Here is a 22,184-nt window from a genome sequence, read left to right on the forward strand (position 1 = left end):
TCAGATACTCTCAGCTGCCTGTGTAGAAGCGCTGTTTGGCATGTAAGGGAGTAACCTTGATAAAGGTGGTGTGGGGTCCCCAGGGTCTGAAAGCATGCGGGGCAGCCCCAGCCCTTCATGGGGCTGGTGCTTCTGTTAGTGCTTGGCTCCCAGTCCCCACAGTCAATAACAAACTTATCTCCCATCACAGAATTTCACAGTCAGCATGGAGAAAAATCTGAAGTTCATTTTTTTCAGTGCCAAGCCTTTAACTGAATAGATGAAATGGTTCCCTTACCTTAATGTTTTTCCTTAGATTTACGCTGTGGCCGTTACCAAAACCTCCCACCCAGTGTGGCTAATTTCTTCATGCTTACATACTGTTCCTCTCACTTCCTGCCAATTGGTCCAATGCTGGACCATTACAAAGCATAATGAAGTTATAGAAAACTTTTCTGCCCATTTGAAGTTATCAGATAAGTATTTGGTGAATGTCCTACTACACTGCCATTGTCAGCTTTGCAAATACACTGTCCTCCTGCACCAGGCCTGCCAAGGGAGATCCTCTGTGCAAGGGAGAATTTCAAACATCCATATGAATCCTGAAAATGCAGATGATTTTCTTTCTTTACTTACCTGGTTGCGTAGTTATTCTGCCTTATGGATGAGTGGTTACTATTGTGACAATGCCATGTCACAGTTTTTCATCATTTTCATCTAAACGTTCTATTGCAAAGGTGGGATGGAAAACCTCACTAAACTTTGTGTAAATCTTGGCCTGGACCTTACTCAGAAGGCTTGGAGGTCATTTTGAAAAACAGTTTTCCCCTCTGGCATGCCTCTAGCTATAATTTCTGAGATTAGTCCTTGCTTCTGTCTTCTGAACAGATTTATTTTGTTTCCTGTGCAGTCTATGGTGTGTTTTTTTTATGTGCATGCTATAGAAACAGTTCGGTATCGCAGGTGATAATATGCAAAACTAAGAGAAAGTTTGGAGAGAACTCTGCTCAGAAAAAGCAGTATTCAGAAAACAGCTACTGCTGAGATTTAACCATGTGTTGCTAGCTTAAGATGCCTTGCTGAAGCGGTCAGGTATCGCCTGGTTAACTGCCTTGACTTCGGTATGAATTAAGAAGGAGTAGCCCACTGTGTAAGACACACCTTCTTTTAAAGGTCACGGCTGCGGTGTCAGAATCCAAATTTCTCTTCCACAACAGGGCAGGAAACAAAATACCTCTGCAAGTTCCCAGGTTGCTAATACGCCAAAGATCCCCTGCTCCTGTGATTTACAGAACTGACAGCACCTGTGTCACTGAAGGACAAACCATGTCACCTCCCAGCTGTGCTGCAGCACCCCGCTCGGCGAACCGAGAGCTGGGAGAGCAGAGACGATGAGGTCCTTGCCAAAACCCAAAGCAGATGTGTGACATGTTTTCATCTCAGTGACACGGTGCTCACTGCAGGGGCACCACAGCTCCCCTCTCATGGAGGCTAAGCTCGTGCTCTGCTCTTCTTTTCTCTCAGCAGTGGTAAACAAATGCAAGCAAAGGAAGCGTTTTATTCACTCCAGAATTCTCACGTCAGAGCAAAATGAGGCCAATACATTTTCAGCCTTTTTCATCTGACCTTTAAAATCTGGACAGAGAGAAGGGCAGGTTTCTGATTTCCACTCACTGCATGAAGGTTGCATGAGGCAGTTCTTTTAGAAGAGAGCATGAAATAGAGCAGCTTGAATTAAAAAAAAAATTCAAGTGAAAAACAGAAACAGTGATAAATGCCTCTACTTATTAGATTACATATAAAAAACAGATATTGCTGCAACTTTTAAGTCTTTCTAAACAGCAGAAAAAGTTATACGGCAGAATTTAATTTGAGCCCCAAACCAAGGAGCATTCAGAGCTGTGATGGGAGAACGCTCCATTGCCAGGGCAAATGCACACACTCGCGTGCTTCAAGGAGGATGCAGGCAGCAGCAATGCTCTCCCTCTGTGGTGTGCTGTAGGTCTGGCCAGGTTCCTGCTCCTGTGTTACACCCCAGACCCTCTTCTAGTTTTATTCAACATCCCACTTGCCAAATTGTCTCTTCCAAGCCTTAAGGGCATCCCTGGGCATGTGTGTGTGGGGCGGGGGGGGGGTGCTCTTCATGCAAAGCAGAGCAAAGCTTTCCCTCACTTCTAGCACCCAAAGGACTGAGCTCCATGCATGCTGTGCCCCGGCTGGCTGGGGCACTGGGCTCATTCTCTTGATTACGGTGAGCTTGAGGCAACCCTTTACCTCGTGGCTTGGGCCACGTGGTTTTAATTAGCCTCATAAGAATATTGTACATGGCTGAACTCTTGAGTTCTTGCAAGCTGGCGTAAGCGTGCTAGCTGAAAAGTGCAAGGTTTGTGTAAGTTCTGTTTAAAATGCCACTTGTAGTTTTGCAGATGTAGCACAGCTGTTTGCACTGTTACTCATGCACTTTAATTATTGCAGCCGCAGGCTTTATGAGAGCAGAATTATTATGCAGGGTCCATTAAAGATAATGCTGATTTTTTGCCTTTGAAACATGAAACAGGGTCTACTTTCACAACTTGTGATGCCAGCCAGCTTCATAGAACAGCTATTTTGTAACTGTGTAGAAAGCCATTTTGAGCCTGACAAAATAAGGAGTCTAGAGAAGATAACCTCTGACCACGCTGTGATAATCAAGTGGTAGGTTATGGAAACGAGTCAAACCCTGTGGTCCTGCCTTAGCCAAGGCTCTCACTGAAGGTAATGGGCATTCAGCTTTTAGGGAGAACCACAGGAGTGTGCTGTTTTTAATGTTATACAGATGTTACATGATTACAGGGAACAATGTATTTCTTGGAATAAGATGCTTTAATATTAACATCATTCTTCATTACTTTATAGATGCTGCCCTGTGTAACACAAGAAAGTTTAGTTCCCCTTGAATTACGGGTGAACTAGTAGCATCCTGTTTTTGATGCTCTTGGAAGCTTTCAACTAAGTGTTACAGAGAAATAGCACAGTAGTTGGAGTTGTCCAGTACTATTCATCACATTCACAGAGCTCCACAGCTTCATCTGCACTGAACGGGACCGGGGTCCTAAGCAGCTTCTCATAGTCATAAAGGAAGCCATTCTCTGCTCTTTTTTTTCCTTTTTTTTTTTTTTCCTCACTATGGAAAGTACAGTATTTTATTATTTTTACCTGCTGTTTTTTCATGGCATCCATCACGTTTCATCAGAGAAGTACACTACGGTTTCCTGACACTTGGTTTAGATGCTTGAAATTTCCTCTACAGGTTGAAGGCTTTATCTCCTTACTAGCTGACAACTGCTGAAGTTGATTTCAAATAAAACAGTTGAGTTTTGGTAAACCAAAAACAAACAAAAAACATCAAAGAGCAGTATGTCCTGCTTAATTGATTTTATGGATGGATTTTTCATAAATATCTACATCAGCTATGTGAATGTAATGTTCTGTAAGAGCATCATCTGGCTGACTCACATGTGAAGATGCAATAATGCTAAAGATCCTTTTTTTGCACTTAGGGTCTGAATCCAGCCCATTGCAGTCAGTCCCACTGATTTCAGTGAGGTTTGGATCAGGTCAAACTGACAACTCAGGGTTGTCGCCAATCGCTTAGGGTCCCAAAGCGTCCCAAGACTGAAACCTGTATCAAGCAAGTGTTGAAGTTTACATTTAATGTATGTACTTTTGGAACACGTGCCATAAATCAAAGTTAAATGTCCATGTTTGCACTAAGGATGTTCTTGTGACAAGACTACTTTTCAGCATCTTTAACAATAATGCATCAGTTGAATTTTCGGGAAAGAAAAAGAATATTGAACACTCAATTTAATTTTGTGTTTCTTTGTCTAGATTTGCTTTTGTAGATCATAAGTACAGGTGGTTTGACTTTTAAGCAGATGTGTGCGAAGAGCATCTGACTACGTTGAGAACAGGGTTAATAGTGTGCATGCGGTAGTGGACTTGCTCTGTCCTGTCAAAACAAAATGTTTTATACCATGGACTGAAGGGGGACCTTTGTGATCTGACTTTGATTTGTGAACCATGAATTCTTAGCTACAGTACCAAGTTGTTAAGTTCAAACATACTGGGTTTTTTTCTGGTGACCACTTTTGTACAAAGGACTTGTTGAACTGCTTCGTGGCTGTCGCTGCCCGGGGGTTCCCTGCCACGCTGCCACACCGCCGTGGGCATCTCTGCAGTGTGGGTGGCCAGCATTGTGGGCAACCCCCCCACACCGCCAAAAACGAGACCAGCTGAGTCTGAGCTCAACAACGCTGCAGGACCTAGAAAGAGCCCAGTATTCTTCAGCCACTGGAAATCAAACCAGGGAGGTTTTAAGTCACTGAAGTTTTATTTCTGTCTGTTTTAAAGCTGGTCATGATGCACTTGCTAGGTGGAAAAGTAGGATTCTCTGAAGTTACTAAGGGGGCTGTTTATAGTGGTAGCAATTCTTGTGGTAACAGTACACATTTTGAGGTACAACTGTAAATACTTGTCTCAAGCATAGCACACATTGCATATTAAATGGTTTTAATCTTTTTGTCTTCCATAGTTTTAAATCTAAGCTTTTATTAATTTATGAGATTGATTAGTTCTGCAAATCTGAATGTACAGTCTGAGATTTTTAACATTTGAAACTTTGCACATGACATGGTATGTTACCTTAAGTATGCTGTTGAACTAGGCTCTTCATGTACATGTTACTATAAATTACAGTAGGGAATTTTCTGACTGCAAGTTTAAATGAACTATATTGTATATGTACCTGTAAAAAAATGTGTTAAATCTATATTTAAAGATTAAAAGTTGTTAAATAAATTCATATGAGAATATGCAATTCATTCCAAAGACACCTCTGCTACAATTCTGAAAAAGAAAAAAATCTCACAGTGTTGGTTTTATTTAATTTCTTCGGAACAAATATAACATTCGCACATATGTTTTGATTTTAAAATAAGCGGTGGCGGATGATCTGGTTAACTCCTTGCTGGATGTGGTGGCAAGGAGACTGAAGTGGCGGCTGCTGCAGTCCTGCCTTGGCTCAGGCTGTCTCCATCACCGGCCTGCCCTGCGTCCCGCCCCGGGTACTGGCTGCGCTGGGACCATGGGGGGCACCGGCAGGCACTGACGGCCCCTTTAGGGGTGAGGGATGTGGGAGGGGAGAGGTGGGCTTGGTGCCCGTGCTGCAGCCCCGGGCTGTGTGTCAGCTGTGGGCATGCAGGGCTCGGGGATCTACCTGACCTCAGCAGCGTCGGTGTGTTCAGGAATGCAGTCACGGGTGATTAAAAAGGCTTTTTATTTCCCTGTTACCACATTTACACCGAGTTCTCTCAACTGTTGCCTTCGAAGAGCAGAAATTAGTTCATTTAGAAATGATTATTAAAACGCAGTGATTTCTGAAAAACAGGCAGCGATGGCTGCGGTCTCCACCTAACCAGTCCATCCACCAGGAACGTCGCCCTGGTTAGGAGAGCCTCGTGTTTTCCTTTATCCACTTCACGTACTTGGAGACCTTGGTGTAGATGCCGTATTTGCCCGGCTTAGCGCACTCCTCGCCCCAGCTGGTGACCCCCGTCAGAAACCAGGTGCCCTCGATCTCGGTGGCGTGGGGGCCCCCGCTGTCCCCCCCGCAGGTGTCCTTGCCGCCGGCCGGGAAGCCCGCGCAGAACATGTTCTGCTGGATGGAGGTGGAGGTGCTCTTCAGGCAGGTCAGCCGGTCAACGAAGGGCACCGTGAGGACCTGGAGGACGACGGCGGGCCTGCCGCGGTAGAGGGTGCTGCCCCAGCCGCTCACCGTGCCCTGCCCGTGCTTCAGCAGCATGTTGGTGAACTCCCGGCTGCCGATGCAGATGGGGGTGACGTAGCTGTTGAAGGTGAGCGGCTGGTCCAGCTCCAGCAGGGCGATGTCGTTGTGGTGCTTGTTGACAGAGGCGTTGTACGTGGGGTGGGGAAGAATTTTCACCACCTTACGCCACTGCTCGGTGTTGTCGTCCTCGTTCGTGTTGTATTCACCTGCGGAGAAAAACGGGCTTGGGCTGGTCCCCCCCCCCGTAGTGTGAGGGTGCTGCAGGACGCGTGCAGGCCCTGGCCAGGCCGACGTTGTGACAGTGCCGTTGTGATACAACAGCACCCCAGCCTAGCACAGGGGGGATGAGCTCTGCACCCCTGGGGGGCCTCACGGAGCAGCACCTGCTGGGTCCCCACGGCCGCTGGACGTGGCACTGGAGCAGCAGCTTTGGGGGCTTTTGCTGAGGTTTGTAGCAGCGTGGCTGTTCTCGGGATTTAGCACTTTCACAGGGGTGCAAGGCAGGCGTTGCCCTGGCATCCAAGGGGAAAGCCTCCAGAATTAAAAGCCCGTGTTTAAAAGCATCGCTGATCAGTGGAAAGGAACCTGATCTTCCCTTTTCCAAACCCACAGAGCACCCCGCACCGTGGCAGGGCAGCACAGGGATGGCCTCAGCAGCCAGCCCCAAATGCCCCCCACAGGTGCCCTGCGTCCCTGCTGCCGCCCGAGGCTCAGCTGCCGGCGGTTGCGGGGTGCTGCCGTGATTGAGTTGCCAGCAGCTGATCGCGTCCCTTCCCAGCCCCTGTGACAACAGGTAGAGGGAGAGGGAAGCTCTGGGGGCTCTGGCCGGCGGCTGGGCTGTGCCTGGAGCTGAGCCCCTGCCTTGCCCACGACCTGGTGGTGCCGAGGGCTGCGAGCAGGATGGCTTCTCCTGCAGCCCAAGAGGCGCAGGGTGCGTTTAACCCCCGCCGCAGTATTTCCACACGCTTTGCTGTAATCTCCAGAATATACGATCTCCTCTAAACAATATCTGCAGCGCCCCTGGCCCTGGCTGTGTCCTGTGTCTGCTGCGTCTGCCTGCGAGGAGCAGCGAGGACCCTGCCGAGAGAGGTGAGGCAGCTTTCTGTGTTCCCGGGGAGGCTGTCGCCTGGCGAAGGCGGTTTTGGCGGCTGGTGCTGCTGCTGTGCTCTGTGAAGGGGTTTTTTTTTTCAGCAGAGTGTGAATGTCAGCTTCCTTGCAGGCTGTGTTTCTACAGTGTAAGTGCAAGACAGAAGTGGGGGAGAGTTTGGTTTGGTTTTTTGTGTGTGTGCTACAGCTGCTTACTATTGCTGGGGACCTGGAAATGTGCTACAGTTATGACAGTGTAGAGACAAAGAAGGACAAGGGACAGGAATGCTTCTTCCACCCCCTGCTATTGTTTTTTGGGCCTCCCAGGATGCTACAAAGAAAGCTGAACACCTAGCATGAATGGAGGTGAAGGATTCAGATGTTACCCATATATTGTGTGAACGCAAATTCAGCAAGCCCTGCAGAATTGTGTTTTGCTTTCTTGATTTGCTGCCTGCCCCAAACCTTGCCTTGGAGACCCTGCTGTGCTGCAGAGCAGTGTGCAGGTAGCGTGAGGGGGGCTGGCTGGGAGCGGATCCTAAGCAGAGGGGGGTGTGCCGTGCGTGAGCAAGCTGGAAAGGGGAAGTTGTTTGCATGCAGATGCTGCAAAAGCAAAACCTCTCTCTAGCGGAAACGTACTTTTCTGGGGGATGGTTCTTGTTGCATCGGGAATTTTGTACTTTCTCATGTTTGTGGGTTTATGCTGGGCTCTCAAGCAGAGCTGCCTGGAAGTCAGTAGCAAAAACAAGCTGCGTGCAAGCTGTGAGCCTCATCCTGTCAGTGTGGGGCAGGGGGTTCCCAGCCCCATGGTGAGCAGCTCCACAGGCCAACCAGGCACAGCCGAGAGCTCAGCTGTGCCAGCGTGGAAGCAGATGCAGATGGAGCCCCATGATAAGTTGATTCATGTAGATATGAACTCAGTGTTTCAAGGCTCAGGTAGAATCTCGTTCTTATCAGTAATACATTTGATAGTGTTTAAACAGAAAGTGAGATACTTCCCCACCTCCTGCAAACATTGCCTGCAGCTATTACCAACCCTATCAGTGTGCCTCCTATACCAGATATTCAGAGGGGAGAAACAATTTGGGAAGATGATTCTGGCACAGCTGTGAAACATGGCACTGCACCGCTTTGCCAAGGCCCTGCACTGAATTATCAGCAGGCAGCCTGTAGCAGCTGGGTACAAGAATCACAGGGAAACACCATTTTTCCAGCAAAGATACGTTTCTTTTGCAAAGCTGTACCATCCCTTGCTGTGTGGTCTGGTCATGCTGCCCCTGCCTAACTCCCTAGAGAGCCTGCTGGAAAAGCACGCTTGCCCACATGCCAGCCTGGGTTCTCTACTTTATTCCATAATTCTATTTCCTTCCAAAAGAGTTAAGAGCAAAAGCAGTTATCTTCTCCTTGCAAGGAGTTAGTCAGGCTGCTAGTGCCACTCTTGCACCATCCACACTAAGCTGTTCTCTGAGAGTCGAGTGGAAACTCAGCGTGACCCCAGGAAGAGCAGAAACCCCTGCTGAGGTCCCATGTGGGCAGCAGAGACCAAAATACACCACCCTGGCCGATGCAGCAGCATCTTCACTGATGCCTAGTGGGCTTCTAGGCAGCCTTAGTTTCTCTCTGGCTCTCTGCAGTCAGGCTGAGCTGTTGCCAGATGGACCAGCAGCCTGCGGCTCTGGTGCTGAGGCCAGTCCCTCGCCCACGCTGGCCCAGTGCCGCCTGCGGTGCTCACCTGCCACGGCCCTGACTTCGTCCCCTGGCTGCAGACAATGTGCCGCTGTCACCACCCATTTCTCGTTGACGATGGACCCGCCGCAGAAGCCCAAGCCTTTGCTGTCCACCAGATGAACCTGCGGGAGCAGAAGGAAACCACCGCTGTGGGGTTCACGCGAATCGGCGGGGAAGAAGAGGGAGATGCACAGGGTTGGTCTGGCTGCAGGGTGGGCTGCGTTTAAATTGTGCGGAGCCAGTGCTGCCCCAGCCACCTCGCTGCGTGCCAGGCGCTGCTCCTCGAGGAGCCCCCGTGCCCCCGCCTCGGTGCTGCGCAGGGGTGCCCGCTGCTGTCCTGCACGCGAGCTGGTGCCCTGCTCTGCTGCTCCCTGCTCCAGGCTGGGGGGGCAGAGGGCCCAAACACACACCTCAGCGTAAAACGGGGAGTTTCCCAAATCCATTCGCTTCCATACCTAGCGACCGGCGAAGCTGGGGGCGAGGGGCTAACTACCCACGTCGTATGGGCGTCTAGCTCCCCTGGGCACTCACAGGGCACAGGCCAGGACACCCCTTACGCCGAAACTTCTCTCATTAAATCCATCAGCCACCTCGCGGCCTGTGTCCAAAAGACACATTCCCCTTGCATTTCGCCCCTTTTGCCCCTTCCCCGTGGCACGGCTCGTCCCCTCCGGGCTGCCTGGCGCCCCCCAGGCCCTGACCCGCCGGCTGTCGGAGCTCCGAGCTCCGGCGGGGCGCCGGCAGCAGCAGGCCGCGGGAGGGCAGCACCCGGGGGGCCTGGGGGGCGGCCCGGGGCGGGTCCTTGCCGGGCTGCTCCTTGCACAGCTCCCCAGACCCTTCTCCCAGCCCTGCGGGCGGCCCCAGCCCCAGCGAGCAGGCAGCAGCCCGCTGCCCGAATCCCCCCCAGGCTTCATCTGCCAGCTGACAAAAGGGCAAGAACTGTCCTGGGGGCGCCCGGTGAGGTGAAGGTCTCCATGAGCACAGCCAGCTAGCCAGGCTTGGGGGGCTGCTAGCACGTACACTGACTTCTGTCACGGGGACTGATGTCTTATATTTAACTTTCTGGTTCTCCTCTTGGCTGAGCTGCACAAATGGGCCTCCCTGCATAAGCCACTTTTCTTTGCCATCAGTACTGTCGGTCTGTGCCAGAGTTTGCAACAGAACAGAATCAGAATATTGCACTTAAATGGTATTTCCCACCTGTTCAGTGAGGCTTCACTGAAAAATTAACTGCGTTTTTCCTTGCAAAGCTGTGTTCCCCGGAGGAAACTGCTTTGACTCTGACTTCTAGGGTAGGCCTCCAGCCATGCAAGTTTTGTTGCTGTGGCATGAAACCACGTACAAAAGGAAGCTGTATTCCTATTAGACTTGAGATCTATTGCTAAACTATCCTCAGAGACAGGTTTCGAGTATGTCGAAGTAAGATGATCCTGAGTTCAGAACTGCCTAGACAAAGCGACTGCTGGGGTTATGAGGGAGAGGCAGAAACAGCCATACCTGCCAGGGCACCTGGCCTTTCATGCTGTCTGTTCCCCCGACCACCCGGGTGTCCGTCTTATTTATCGGTATGATTTTCTTGGCGGTGGCAGTGGTGGGGGTTTCCGTGATGTTGAGAGCCTCATCCTGAGTGTCGTCCTCATCGGTGGTGGTGATGTTCCAGTGCTCGAAGGTGTTTATGGTTCGGGTGAGCTTTCTCTTCACATCAGGAGCCGTGATCCTCCCGCAGGGATACGGCACTGGGAGAGAAACGGACATGGTTATGCCTGGTTGTGTATCACACTGAGAGTGACAACAACTGAAGGAGCAGGCGAGGAGGCAGATGCTGTCTCCTCCCAGCACCCTGTTTGGAGATGAGCGGGTGTGTAAATGAACTGACCGGGGCCCAGAGCAGTAGTGCAGACAATGTGCAAGAGTAGCAAAAGCATAAAGGTGTCCTGGGCCTGAGACATGAGTTCTGAACACCTTTTAAAAAGAAGGAGGCTTCTGAGAGAGGGGACATGTTGGATGGGATAGTGCAGCTGTGCCTTTATTTAGCAGGATGCTGAGGAGCATGCCCGGGAGGCTTGCTGTGCTGGGCAGCCCGGCTGTTTGGCTGACATTTCTACAGCAAGTTACTCCAGAACAATAAAAGTCCAGCTGGGAGAGGGCAGGAAATAATATCTGCCAATTGTACAGATAATCCTGCTTGGCACCAAGGTGAGGAAAACATTAATAAACTCATGCTAGAGCTGTAGATTTTCCCGTTAATGAAGACCTCATCTGTAAGCTCATTTTAGATGAGCTCTTCCCATTTCTCTCCTACGCAGTGTGTGCCGAATCCCTGCTGATAGTGGCAGTCAAAATAGTAAATAGCATCAGGCATTGTCTTTCATCTGAAAAGCTTTTGACAGCACTGTGCAAACAAACATTAGTGTAAAATCAGATTTAAGTGTGGCCTACAGAGATTTTGCATTTCCTTAAACAGTCCACTTTAGGAGTAGGGCTCAAATAAGTGCTCGGTGAGGGAAAGCACTATCGTGAAGTTAGGCGAGGAAATGAGGGTTTCAGAGCCAACAAAAGCCAAGCTTTTGCAGGAAGGGCAATTACCTAACCTGAAAGGTGATCTTGTTCCTAAAAGTAAAACTTTCTGGCCCATTGGAAGTGGGGCAACACAGGCCCTGGCTCTCAATAATCTCCATTAGCAGAAAGCATTGCAAGTGTCTCAGGCTGAGAGTCTGATCCCTGAAAGTCAGGGGGGAATACGACAAGAACTAGTTATTCCTTAGCAACCTCGAGTACTGCATTTCTCCTCCACCCCTTTTGGCTGCCTTCATTTTGCTCCTTAGCACCGCAGGTGACCCACACAGCGCGATTCCTGTTGAGGGTCCTCGTGTGCGTCTCCACGCTGACGGGAGGGCAGCGCCACCAAAAAGCTTCACCCGCCTCCGCTGGGCTCAAGTATTTATGGGACACAGCACAGCTCTCCCCAAAACAGGGAGACGTCCAGGAGGATATTGAGGCAGAAAGGTTGCCTGGTGCTTTAAAAAAGCCCATAGCGTCCTGGGTGCAGGGTCGCTGACTAATAGTAGTTTCTATTGGAAGATGGTGGAGGAAGCGCGGCCTGAACGCTCACCAGCTTGTGTACTGGTAAAGCTGAGCTCTGTATTTCTGTCTCCGGAAAATTACTGATCCATATCTGGAAATATAGAGTAGCTGCAAGTGAGAGATGTGCCCACGTGAGCAGCCCTCTGAAACGGGCGTTTGCCTGGTGCGCAATAGTCCCAGACACCTAGCCTCCTCCTCCATACACCTAGGCTAAAAAAGGGTGCTTGGATCACGTCTTTCCAGTGTGACCCCACATCTGCCATTGGGAAAGCGCAGCGTTAGGCTCTTTACGTTTGCTAAGCAAGAGAACAAGGTTGGCTTCCAACTGTATATAGCATTTCTGTGAGATTCGTGTGTCTAAATCCAGGAGAAGACCTTAGAAACTTTAACCTAAATCTCTTAAAAACGCTTTAAAGTTTAACCTGCAGGTTCGCAGGACTTTCCATCTTCCTGAAGTTTATAGCCAGCGGCGCAGGAGCACACGACTTTCTGCGGTGGGTCATGCCTGCAAAAGTGCTTGCAGCCTCCATTTTTAATTGCACAAGTGAAGTCTGAAAGAAATTAAAAAGAAAATGTGAAAGCTCTTTGACATATGACTGATCAGAGTTGTTGTACCTGGGCTTTTGGGCTCAGCCTATAGCTCGCTCCAGTCGTTCTTGACTGTGCAAAATGGATGCTTGTTTGCAAAGAGAATTTTCTTCTTTGCAAATCCCATCCCTGTTTGTATTGACAGAGGGCCAGGCACCTCTTTGAGAAGGCAGGATGAGGAAACGGCCACGGTCCTACGTGAGGTGCCTCTCAGCCCCGGCGCAGCCTCTGACCTCCAGCAATCCCTGCGTGACAGACCGATGCGATTGGAGCTGCTCGGCCCTGCAGAGCTGCCTGAGATTTGGCAGCCTGACCCCCAAGGACTGCTGCAAATATTTGGTTACGAGCCATGTGATTTCCCCACCGTCATGTTCCCCTCCTCCCCCCTGCTTACGGAAATCCACCCGCGGCACAGGTGCCAGCGGACAGCCCTGCATATCCAGTGGGAGCGAAGCCTGAGCCCCAGGAAAGCTTTGTCTCGGGATTATTGCTGATCTCTGAATTTAAAACCTCAAGCAAAACCACGTGCTCTTCCTGACATACCTACAAATCATTGCAGCCTGACGTGGAGGACCCATTTCAGCAGGACTTTTGACGCAATGGTTCCCAGGGTTTGTAGGGCAACCCAAGGCTCAGGGAGAGTCCCAGCACGTTGGGTGTGCCTTCTCCCATCCCACCTCTCGCTCGGTCATGGCAACATCACCCCTTGGGAGTGGAAATCCACTAATCTGCAGGTACCCTTTTAATTCTCAGGGAGTTTTCAAATAGCTTCACAGCAGATTAACTCCACTCCTACCTCCTCAAGGACACCTCCCTTCCTGTAGCCATTTTAATGCCATCATTTACTATTTTTACTGAGATCCTTTTCACGCCTCACTTCTAGTGCTATTTTTGCTCCTGTCTCACTTCCATGAAAAATCTGCAATGAGGCTATTTAAATTTGATGCAGCTTTGAAATGCTCTTTTTAACGTACGCTCCTCTCTTGCCAGAGCAGAAGCACAACTAGAAAGGGAATCTTTTATTAGTGCAGCGAGTCTAGCACATTATGTGAGTTGCACAGCCCCTGATTATATTATAAATATAAGAGCTGAATATCCCTCTTGCTTAAATTATCATCTGTTCGGTTTTCATAAACTCCTCAACCCATCAGGAAAATATTTGCCTTTTGTTTGCCTGTAGACTCAAGGTTGCTGGTGATAATCATAATTACGAATTTAGCAGAGTGCCATTGTGGGGAGGTTGCGCTAGGCCTACCCCCTCAGCACCTGGTGTGAGAACGGGAAGGAGGAGTGAAATCGTGGGGGCCGCACCGGGGCTGGTGTAAAACTCTTGCTTTCAGTGGGCGTGTGTCGTCCCTGGCTGATGAACAGCCCTGGAAAGGCTTGTGCTGGGGAGATAAAGGAAGGTCTGTGTCAACATGTGCTCTGGCAGCTGCAGCGCGCTGAGCAGACCTTGAGCCTGAGTCTCTGCTGAGCCCTGCGTACGAGCAGGCATCGCGGGGCTCGGCGGAGGTGCAGCTGGGGCTCTGCTGGGGATGGGAGAGGAGGGACACATCTGTTCCTATACCCCAAGGTGCGTCCCCCTGCTGTCCCGCTGCCTGTGGGCTACATCTGCGCGTTCACACAGTGTCTCACAGCAAGGCAACGTGTGTCCAAACCAGCCCTCGAGTAGGATGAAAATCTTTATGCCCGCCTTTGATGGGATTTCAAAAAGGGCAGAACAATCGCGGGACAAGCCCCCCATACGTACCTATCTCACAGTTCCTGCCTTCATACCCAGCTGGGCACCAGCACACGTAGGAACTTATGGCATCCTCGCAAGCAGCTCCATTTTTGCATGGATTGGGGTCGCACTGATCTCCATCTTGGCGAGAAGACAGGAGAATTAGCAAACGTGAGTGTCCACCACGGCCGGTGCCAGCCAAGCACTGGAGCCTTGCTGTGTGCAAGCCTCCCGCTAAAGACAAGCAGGAGGCTGTGTGCCTTCCATCTTCATAATGGAAAGTAAATCAGATTCTGGCACACAGGTGCACAATAGCCAGCATCAACGCGAGGGTAACAGCAGCAGCAGTGCTTTACAGCAGGCCCAATTACATACACTGTCTCCTATGGGTTAATTCTGCTTGTTTCAGCTCCCTAATGTGACATCTTAGCAGGATTTCATGTCTTGGCTAGGTTGGGCAGCTGAAGTTGGAAGACTTGTTTCCTCAAGAGTGATTAGGATTTCCTAATCTGAATTGTTTTGACGCTCCAGTCTTTCCCTGCAGGTTGGGTCTGGAGACTTCTTAGTTTATTAGGGCTGTGAGTCTAGGTCATTGCTCTTTCTTTCTAAATATTTTACTACTATTAACTGGTCTAGATTTTTCTATGTGTCCAGGTTTTTATTTTCACAGCTGCCTACAGTTGGGTAACTGAGGCTATAGTAAAAATGCCCAGCATTGCAAAGTTGGCGCTCCAACACTTTCGAAGAGTAAATCAGTAACATTAAACACAGGGAGAGGTGCTCTGAAATGGTGATGCAAAAGCAGCGAGGAAGGGGAGCATCCTGATGCGTTTGTGTCCCACCGGTAAGCGTGGCTGTTTCTGATGCCTTGAGGGACAGGTTGGAACGCAGAAGGCGGTTTGCAAACAGGGTCAGGATGGTTTTGTCTTGCTTAAGGCATGTCGGGGTTTGCATATAAGGTTTGGGTGGCGGCTGCTGTTGCTGCCTGGTGAGGACGATCGGGCTTTGGTACCCCAAGGTGGAAGCGGGTGAGCTCCTCTGGGCTGCGCGTGTTGGGAGCAACAGCTTGTGAGCTGAACAGCAAGGCAGGCGCTCTGAATGACCGGGAATAGATGGCCTTCGTTATTTTTGGTGGCCTAATTGGTTACAGTGACAGGGAAACAAATGCAGCGTTGAGTTTCATCAGTTGTTTTTTCAGAGGACAGTCCTAAAATGCAAACTCAATGTATTTATTTATTTATTTTATAGTCTGGACTGACTAATCTGAATTATTTAAGGCTTTATAGTGAGATGTTCTGGGCGCTTTGCCAGTCTACAAAGCAGTTCATTTACCAAAATGTCCTTAAAATTTGTTTCAGAGGTTTTAGTAGTCGTTGAAATCTTTCTCGTAAGGGACCAAGGAGTCGTGGGGGATCGAGGTTGAAAGGGAAGAAAGATACTAGAAAGAAAATAATGGAGAAGTAAAGGTTTGGGACCATTGGTGTGAATTGCAAACAACTGTTTGCTGTGATCGCGTTGAGGCTCTGCTTTAATCCGGCATTTCCAAAGATTCACACTGTGCTTGCATGAAGCTGTGCCGTATCTGGAGACCTCTGCTTGAGAACAGAGCATTTCCTACTTGGAGGGGTAGGGGTGGGTTAATTACTGATGTCTTGTTCTACGCTGCGCTACAGCTGAAACTGGAAGCCCAGAGTGTGACCTGGGCTCATTGGATCCAGCGCTCTGTGCGAACTGGTTTTGTTCTGGGAGGTTTGGGCAGTTTGTTCCAAAAAACCCTGCTTTGACATAGAAAATGTTAAGTAAATCTGTTTTTTTCCTGGCAATTTGTATACAAATGGGACAGGCACAGGCTGGGTGGCTACAGCATTTAGGGTGTATGACTCTGACCCATTCTGTGATAAATCAATTTCCGAATTCTGAAACACATTTTGGTTCAATAAGCACCTGCTACTTATGCACTGAGGGATGAATGTTACGCATGTGAACATGAAGAAAGCAGCTCTTACCAATGTAAGTTTTCCAAAACTCCATCTGCAAAGGAAAAAAAAAATAAAAAGAAATTTCCCTCAACTTCTAATTTGTGGGCTAAAGTAGTAAAGGGATGACTCCAGAGCTAAAGCAAAAATCTTGAAGGAAAACAACTGTTTCAGTAGCCTCGGTGGTGACCAGGCTTCTAAAGCTTTTCCCCAGCCCAACAGATGGATTGTGACTGAGAATCAAGGGGTGATGGACGCTGCGCCTGGCTCCTGCACCTTTCCCCCTTGCTCTTTGCTCCTCCTTCTCCCCCTGTGCCTCTCCTGAACTGCTCATGCAAGTGAGGGCTGGGGGGGGAAAAGGGTGTTGCCATTTTGCAGCAGCGATACTCACAGTTTTCTCTGTGTTTTCAAATACTTCTCGGGCTTCTTCGAAGCTGCATTTTTCTTCTATGCATTCTCTCTCCAGGTTCCCAGAAATGACCTCTTCCAGCCTGTTTGAATTGGCTCGCCTTTGCCTGCGCAGAACTGCGCTTGCCTCTTTGTTCTCGATAAAGACTGCAATTTGAAAAGAAATACAGGCTACAGAGGGGCACGCACCACGCGATGCAGCTGGGATGGGCTGTCAGGGCTCTGCTCTCCCAGAAAGCAAGCCCTTATCATGGGTTCATCCCCCATTGCCCCATGGCCAGGGACGTTTCGGGAGTGCTATCATCTACTTGAGGTTTCTTTGGTGTCAGACTTAACTGCGATCCAGGGGATCAGATCTGGAGAACGCGGAGTCAAAGCAGTCAATGGACAGAAATGGCTGATGGCGAGGGGGTGATTAGGAGCACTGACGTTTGGTGCTTGAAATACCCTGAAGCAGATGGTGGGAATACTTCCTATCATAGATGCGCGGACTGGAATAAGCTATTCAAGAAGGGAGAATAATAGGCTTTTTTATGCTGCTGCTTAGTGAGGTCTTGTTTGAACACAGAAATTATCCTACTTTAACTCTCTGTGCCTGTGTTGGCTGCAAAAGGCCGTTTACCTCTGCAAGCAGCTGTGGCTCTTGAAAGCCTGGGGCCACGTGCTCCTCACTCTGCTTCTCCCTCTCGCCCAAGTGCCCTGGCACCACTGTCCCTGTGGCTGTGCTGGCCAGAGGGTGACACGAGCCCTCCTCACCACCTCAGAAGGGAGCCGGGTCGTGCAGGTGAGGAGGTGTGTGCCCCACTGACTCCGACCTGCTGTCCCTGCGTCCGGAGGGGATGTCCAGGTGGCCACCAGCCTCCCCATGGTGGCCACCTGGTGAAGTCCCATCATGGTGCTATCACAAACGTTCTCCCAGCTGGCACCGGCCTTGCTCCCCAAGCTGGAGGAGGCGTTTCTGTGTCTGTAACCACTGGAGGATTTACCTGTCAAATTATGAACCTCTGTAAACTTGTGCCCCACCTCCCAGAGACGCCAGCCCCTGCTGAGCACCGTTTCCCCCCTACCACCGCTCCAGAAAAGACACGAATCGCCCAGAAGAGCCTACTGCTTTGCCTCTCCTGCCTCCCTTAGCACTCCCAGCCGTGTCCCTTTTTGTCACCAGATGGCATGGCAGAGCAGCTCTTCTTGGAGTTGGTGGTGGCCTCCTGGGACATGGGTCTTTGTCTGTGAGCCATGTGCTGGAAGGGCTTTGGGCATGCGTAGGTCATTGCTGCTCAAGCATACCTTCTGCTCCCAATCGAGACCAGATCCCAGCCTCTCCAAAGCCACAGAGGTTAATTGGATTCTCATGAGCCCAGGAGGGGTTGCTCTTATTTATGCCATGCCACCAACGGTATAATCCTCCCCTTCTCCTAGCACTTTCTTTGCCAGAGACTGTACTAATTGTTTTTGCAATGATTTTAATCATTGTAAAGCAGGCTTGCACCTCTGCCTTCCTCATGCTTTCAGTTTAAAAAAAAAAAAAAAAAATAAGGGAGTGCATTAAACTCCTGACCTTAATCTAATTGTTTGGCAGTAGATATTGATGGGTAAAGCACTGGCCTCTGAAAAAGCCAGGCTTGGTTTCAACACTGCAGCCCCCGTGGAGCGGTCTGCTAAAACACGACCCCAGCTGCAAGTGCTGGGTTTCACGTGTGGGACATGAAGGAAGGAGGAAGTTTCCCTGGGGGAAACCCTTTTCCCTGCAACGTGAGCCTCAGCCTGAGCTGGGTGGAGAAGGCTGGGGTGAGAGGGACAGAGCAGCCCTGGTTCTGCGGCTCTGCTGGGCTCTCTGTGCGGGTAGCACCTGGGGAGCCGGGCGGGGGCTCAGCTGCAGGTGGCCCAGCACGGTGCGATACAGCTCTCCCCAGGGGGATGTGCCGGGCATCTGCCCTAATTAACCCAGTTAATGTTGAGAACTTATTTTAATGAACGCAGCTTTACCTCCATCAGATCCCCCTAGGCTTTCTTGGGATCTTACTGATCCCACGTGCTGCCTGACAAGCAAAACTGGATTTGAACCGAAGGTGGCCGGTCCCAGGGGGTCACGGGCATTGCACTCGCCCTGGCTGGAAGCGCTCCTCACACCGAGCACGCACTCACGTGTGACTTAGCAACTTCTAAACCGGTGCTGGAGAGAGTGAGATGGGTCTCTGGGCCAAGGGGCTGGGGATGAGACCTGCTCTGCCACGCGAGTGTAGTATTTTCCAGGAAGTACACCTGGGTGGCTGACGGTACTGATATACTTTAAAGTCTGCTCACTTTTTTTTTTTTTAAAGCTGTTACTTGCAATGCTTTAATGAAAGAAGAAAGGCCTTGCACCAGACGAGTACTTGCACTGGATGCAAACCAGCCTCTGCTGGAAGTGTTGCTGCCGCAGATAAATCGCGCGACCGCCTGCGTTACTGTGTGCGATTGCCCACATCCATCAACTCCTCTATCTTGTCTACGGCGTTGGCTGCATCCTACGGTCTTTGTTAAATTCACGCTGGGTTTGGCTTTAAACGTTTCTCGCAGCGGCAAGCCCAATGACTGTTTTATGGATGCGAGTACTTGTTTGTGCTCTGGGACAAAGCAACGGCACACAGAGGGTGTGGATGTTACTCCACCAGTGACGTGCTTCCCGTTTTTCCTTTTGCCTGTGCGTGCACGTATTCCAGAATGGCTGAACCGAGCTCTGAAAGCTTAAATGCTGTACGAATTTAAGAAAAATCCCATTCTTAAAATTAATCCCTGCGACACTGTAAAATCAGCATAAAAGCCGTTATTTTATTCCCGAGAAAAGAGTCAGAGCTTTAAATAGAGAAGATACCAAATGCTGCCGTCCCTCTGACCCCTTGTCTCTCATGACACACCACAGGTTGCTGCAGCGTCAAGTGACAGACTGACCCCGAACCTGCAACTCCCCCCAGCCCCCCCAAGTAAAAGTGAAAGACTCCCTAGGCTTTTAAAAGAACCCACCTGTACTTTCGGCACCAAGAAAGGCTCCCAGGAGACAAATGGAGAGTAGGAGGGGGATTTTTGCCATCGTCCTCCCAGTGCCCAAACCTCTCGTTAACAAACTGTTCAGGTGGTGGAACTCGGTCAATAGTTCCAAAGTGCAAGCTCTTGTTTATTTACGCTGGGTAACCCTTTAATTTAAGGTCCCCAGATGTGCCGTTGCTGACACTTGAAATGGCAGCGTGGATGAGATTGGAGGAGGCGCATCCACGCATAAGAAACCTGTTAGGTAACTGCAGTCCTTGGGGTCATCTTCTGCCCTGTAGGATATTGCTGCCGGTTTGGAGGCTGAGCAAGGCACAAGAATACATTAACCCAGCCTCGGTGACCCTCTTCAAAGCGCTGCATTTCCCACTCGTGTCCAGGCGACGTTACCGGGCATATAAAATCCATTATAGTGTTTTCAGAGGCTTCAGCAGAGCTCACTTTTCCCGAAGAGCCAGCACAGATTCACTTGGAGGCAGCCCTACAGATGCCTCCTCTCAGGGGCCGGCTGTCCGTGGCGCAGAGCTGCACCAGCCGGCACAGCCAGGTCTGCTCAGGCTGTCCGATTAAAAACCTGGATGAGGTGAGGGGAGACCATCGGGCCGGTACTCACATCTGCAAGCTCTGGGAACGCTGTAGGGTTTCCTGGGTGTCCCCACTTCTGCACTTGGGGCCACAGGAAAGACCCTGCTGCTTGGTGGCTCGGACAGTGCTGCCGTGGGATAAAACGCCGGCTCTGGAGCAGGGGGAGTGCTTGGGCTTCTGGCCGCAGGGTTACCCAGGGGAGGTTCGCAGGCTGCTCCTGATCCAAACTGCCCGAAAAACAAGGTTTCCGTATGAAACCATTTATATTTAACGTTGGGTTACTTACGTCCCTTAAAGACTGTTTCTTCCTTTCTTCTGACTTTCACTTAACGTACAGAGCTATTTCAAGGTGAAGAATTTCTGTCAGGAAAATACTGAACATTGTAAAAAAAAAAAAAAAATTAAAGAAAATGAAGCATTCACTTCTGGACAGGTCAAAATAAACACATGCAGCCCTTTCTTCTCCTTCCTTGAGGAGTTGTAGGGAAAGGAGGCCGAAGGCATTTGCTCCACTCTGGGGAGTGAATTTCAGATTTCTGGATTTCAGAACTGAAATCCATCCCTGCAACCATGCCTGACGGAGGCATGGTGTCAGTGCTGTTGCCTTTTGGTGTGGAATTCACTCTAATACCACGGTTAAAAGAAGGGCGCGGGGAGGCTAGCGCGCCCTGACGGCTTATTAAAGCAGAAGGACCAGAGGAGGGAGGCTGGCGGGTCTCACTAGTTTCCGGCAAAGCAAGGTGGATGTCATGCTGTCGTTGATGCGAGAGAATCCCACGGTGCGTTTCACAGCGCCGCAGGCGCTCGCAAACAGGCTGGCTGCGTGGGGTGGGAAGCAGAGGGCGTTCCGCGTTGGATGTGCCTGCGTCTCGCGGGCTGGAGGGCTGTTAGTTGCTAAGAGGATGCGATGGCCCTCGGGTAGTCGTTAGAGAGTTTGAGCTTACGAAACGTAAATCCCGTGCGCTCAGGCCAAAAAATTGAAAGCGTTCCTTCGTGCGGCAGATGTGAGAGGCATTTATGGTTGCGTGGGTATTTGGAGTTACTTCTGTGTGCAGAAAGCTGTAGGTAAATATGAGATGCTGAATTTTGAGCTACGACCTCGTGAGATCTGTGCTGCCTAGATGGAAAAAAAATCCTTTATTTTCCTTTTTCTTGGGTAAACAAAAGGTCTTGAAACCTATAATTCATCTTGTTTCCTCTTGCTCCGTTTGAAATGATCTTTCATCACTGACAGCAGCTTTTGTTATCAAATTTCTGTGGCAGATAAATGAGTTTGCATGAGGTAATGTGCTATTGATGTAAATTGAATGCAAAGTGAAGAAGGTAATGATCATCTCTCATTTTCTGTGCATAAGAAAATGCAAATGTGAGAAAATAAATTGAGCTAAAATGCTGAAACAATACATCTCCTATCAATATAGGAGAGTGTAGAGAATGGCCTGCCATAACAAAGGATAATTAGAATCTCATTACGGTAAATATTTTACTTTAAAACATAGGTCAGTCAAATTATTTTTGTTTTATGGTGCATATTTTACTTGTAATAGTATTTGCAACGTTATTGCTAATTAATCTCCACAGAAAATGCCAACATCATTAGAATAAACAAGGCTATTAATACAAATAATTTCTATTGTTTACTACTTTTGCTGTCAACTTCTGGGGCACCAAACAGAAAGCGAAGTGTTCATTCTTATTTATTTTGAAAACAAAATCCCCAGAGTTGTGATTGCCACAACGAGCACTTTGGAGATGAAAGCTTTGTTGTTTAGGTGGATGACATCAATTAAATACCGTATCTGGGTTTGCTTTGACTTGGTGTTCTATGTTCTCAAAAGAAGCCGATTGAAAATGCACAACCAAGTCGTGCTCCTTCCTACCGAAAGGCTTTCTGTAGCAACGAGCTCTTCGGAAACGTCCCTTCTAGTCTGAGCTGTTAGGCCTTGGGCTCTTTTTGGTTGAAATATCCTGGATTTTTGTCGGAACAGAACCTTCCCATGAATGTAGCTGCTGGGCGTGTGATTGTTTCAAAGTTGCACCTGCGTCAAAATGTTCATTTCTGCACCCAAAATGTCAGGTTTTCAGCTTGGATTCCTCATGCATTGGAAGCGACCAGAGTCAGGAACATGGAAACAGCTCCGTCTGATACGGGTAAAGCTGGCATGAGTTTAAA

At 49.5% G+C, this 22,184-nt stretch overlaps 3 protein-coding genes across 8 annotated transcripts in view; 2 read left to right on the top strand and 1 right to left on the bottom strand.

Moving 5' to 3' along the window:
* Window positions 1-4,819, top strand: part of MCF2 (MCF.2 cell line derived transforming sequence) — a 58,943-nt gene extending 54,124 nt beyond the window's left edge. For all 5 annotated transcript variants that reach the window (XM_080553635.1, XM_080553636.1, XM_080553637.1 and 2 more), the window contains one exon: window positions 2,875-4,819. In XM_080553635.1, coding sequence (XP_080409761.1) covers window positions 2,875-2,915 — 41 coding nt within the window. In that variant the 3' untranslated portion in view covers window positions 2,916-4,819. The remainder of the gene's footprint in view (window positions 1-2,874) is intronic.
* A 48-nt stretch (window positions 4,820-4,867) lies between these two features.
* On the bottom strand, window positions 4,868-20,383 carry F9 (coagulation factor IX). The gene is made up of 8 exons (XM_080553640.1): window positions 19,403-20,383; window positions 16,383-16,546; window positions 16,022-16,046; window positions 14,043-14,156; window positions 12,127-12,255; window positions 10,118-10,356; window positions 8,625-8,742; window positions 4,868-6,012 (listed from the first exon to the last, which is right to left on the bottom strand). The coding sequence occupies exons 1-8, from the start codon at window positions 19,467-19,469 to the stop codon at window positions 5,465-5,467; spliced, it is 1,404 nt and encodes a 467-aa protein (XP_080409766.1). The 5' UTR covers window positions 19,470-20,383; the 3' UTR covers window positions 4,868-5,464.
* Window positions 6,033-22,184, top strand: part of FGF13 (fibroblast growth factor 13) — a 298,390-nt gene continuing 282,238 nt past the window's right edge. The window contains exons 1-2 of one of the 2 annotated variants that reach the window (XM_080553653.1): window positions 6,033-6,599; window positions 6,790-6,895. The gene's annotated coding sequence lies outside the window, so the exon portion shown is untranslated. Of the gene's footprint in view, window positions 6,896-22,184 lie in introns of both variants that reach the window. The other variant, XM_080553651.1, reaches the window with a different exon arrangement.

This window comes from Anser brachyrhynchus (genome assembly GCF_964034855.1).
Source record: "Anser brachyrhynchus genome assembly, chromosome: 13".
Classification (NCBI taxonomy): Eukaryota; Metazoa; Chordata; class Aves; order Anseriformes; family Anatidae; genus Anser; species Anser brachyrhynchus.

Coding starts and splice junctions, on each gene's coding strand:
- F9 (XM_080553640.1), bottom strand. CDS start 19,469: ATGGCAAAAATCCCCCTCCTACTCTCCATTTGTCTCCTGGGAGCCTTT. Junction 10,357..12,126: donor AAAGTCCTGCGAACCTGCAG/GTTAAACTTTAA, acceptor TTTCTCTCCCAG/TGCCGTATCCCTGCGGGAGG. Junction 6,013..8,624: donor CGAAGTCAGGGCCGTGGCAG/GTGAGCACCGCA, acceptor TTTTCTCCGCAG/GTGAATACAACACGAACGAG.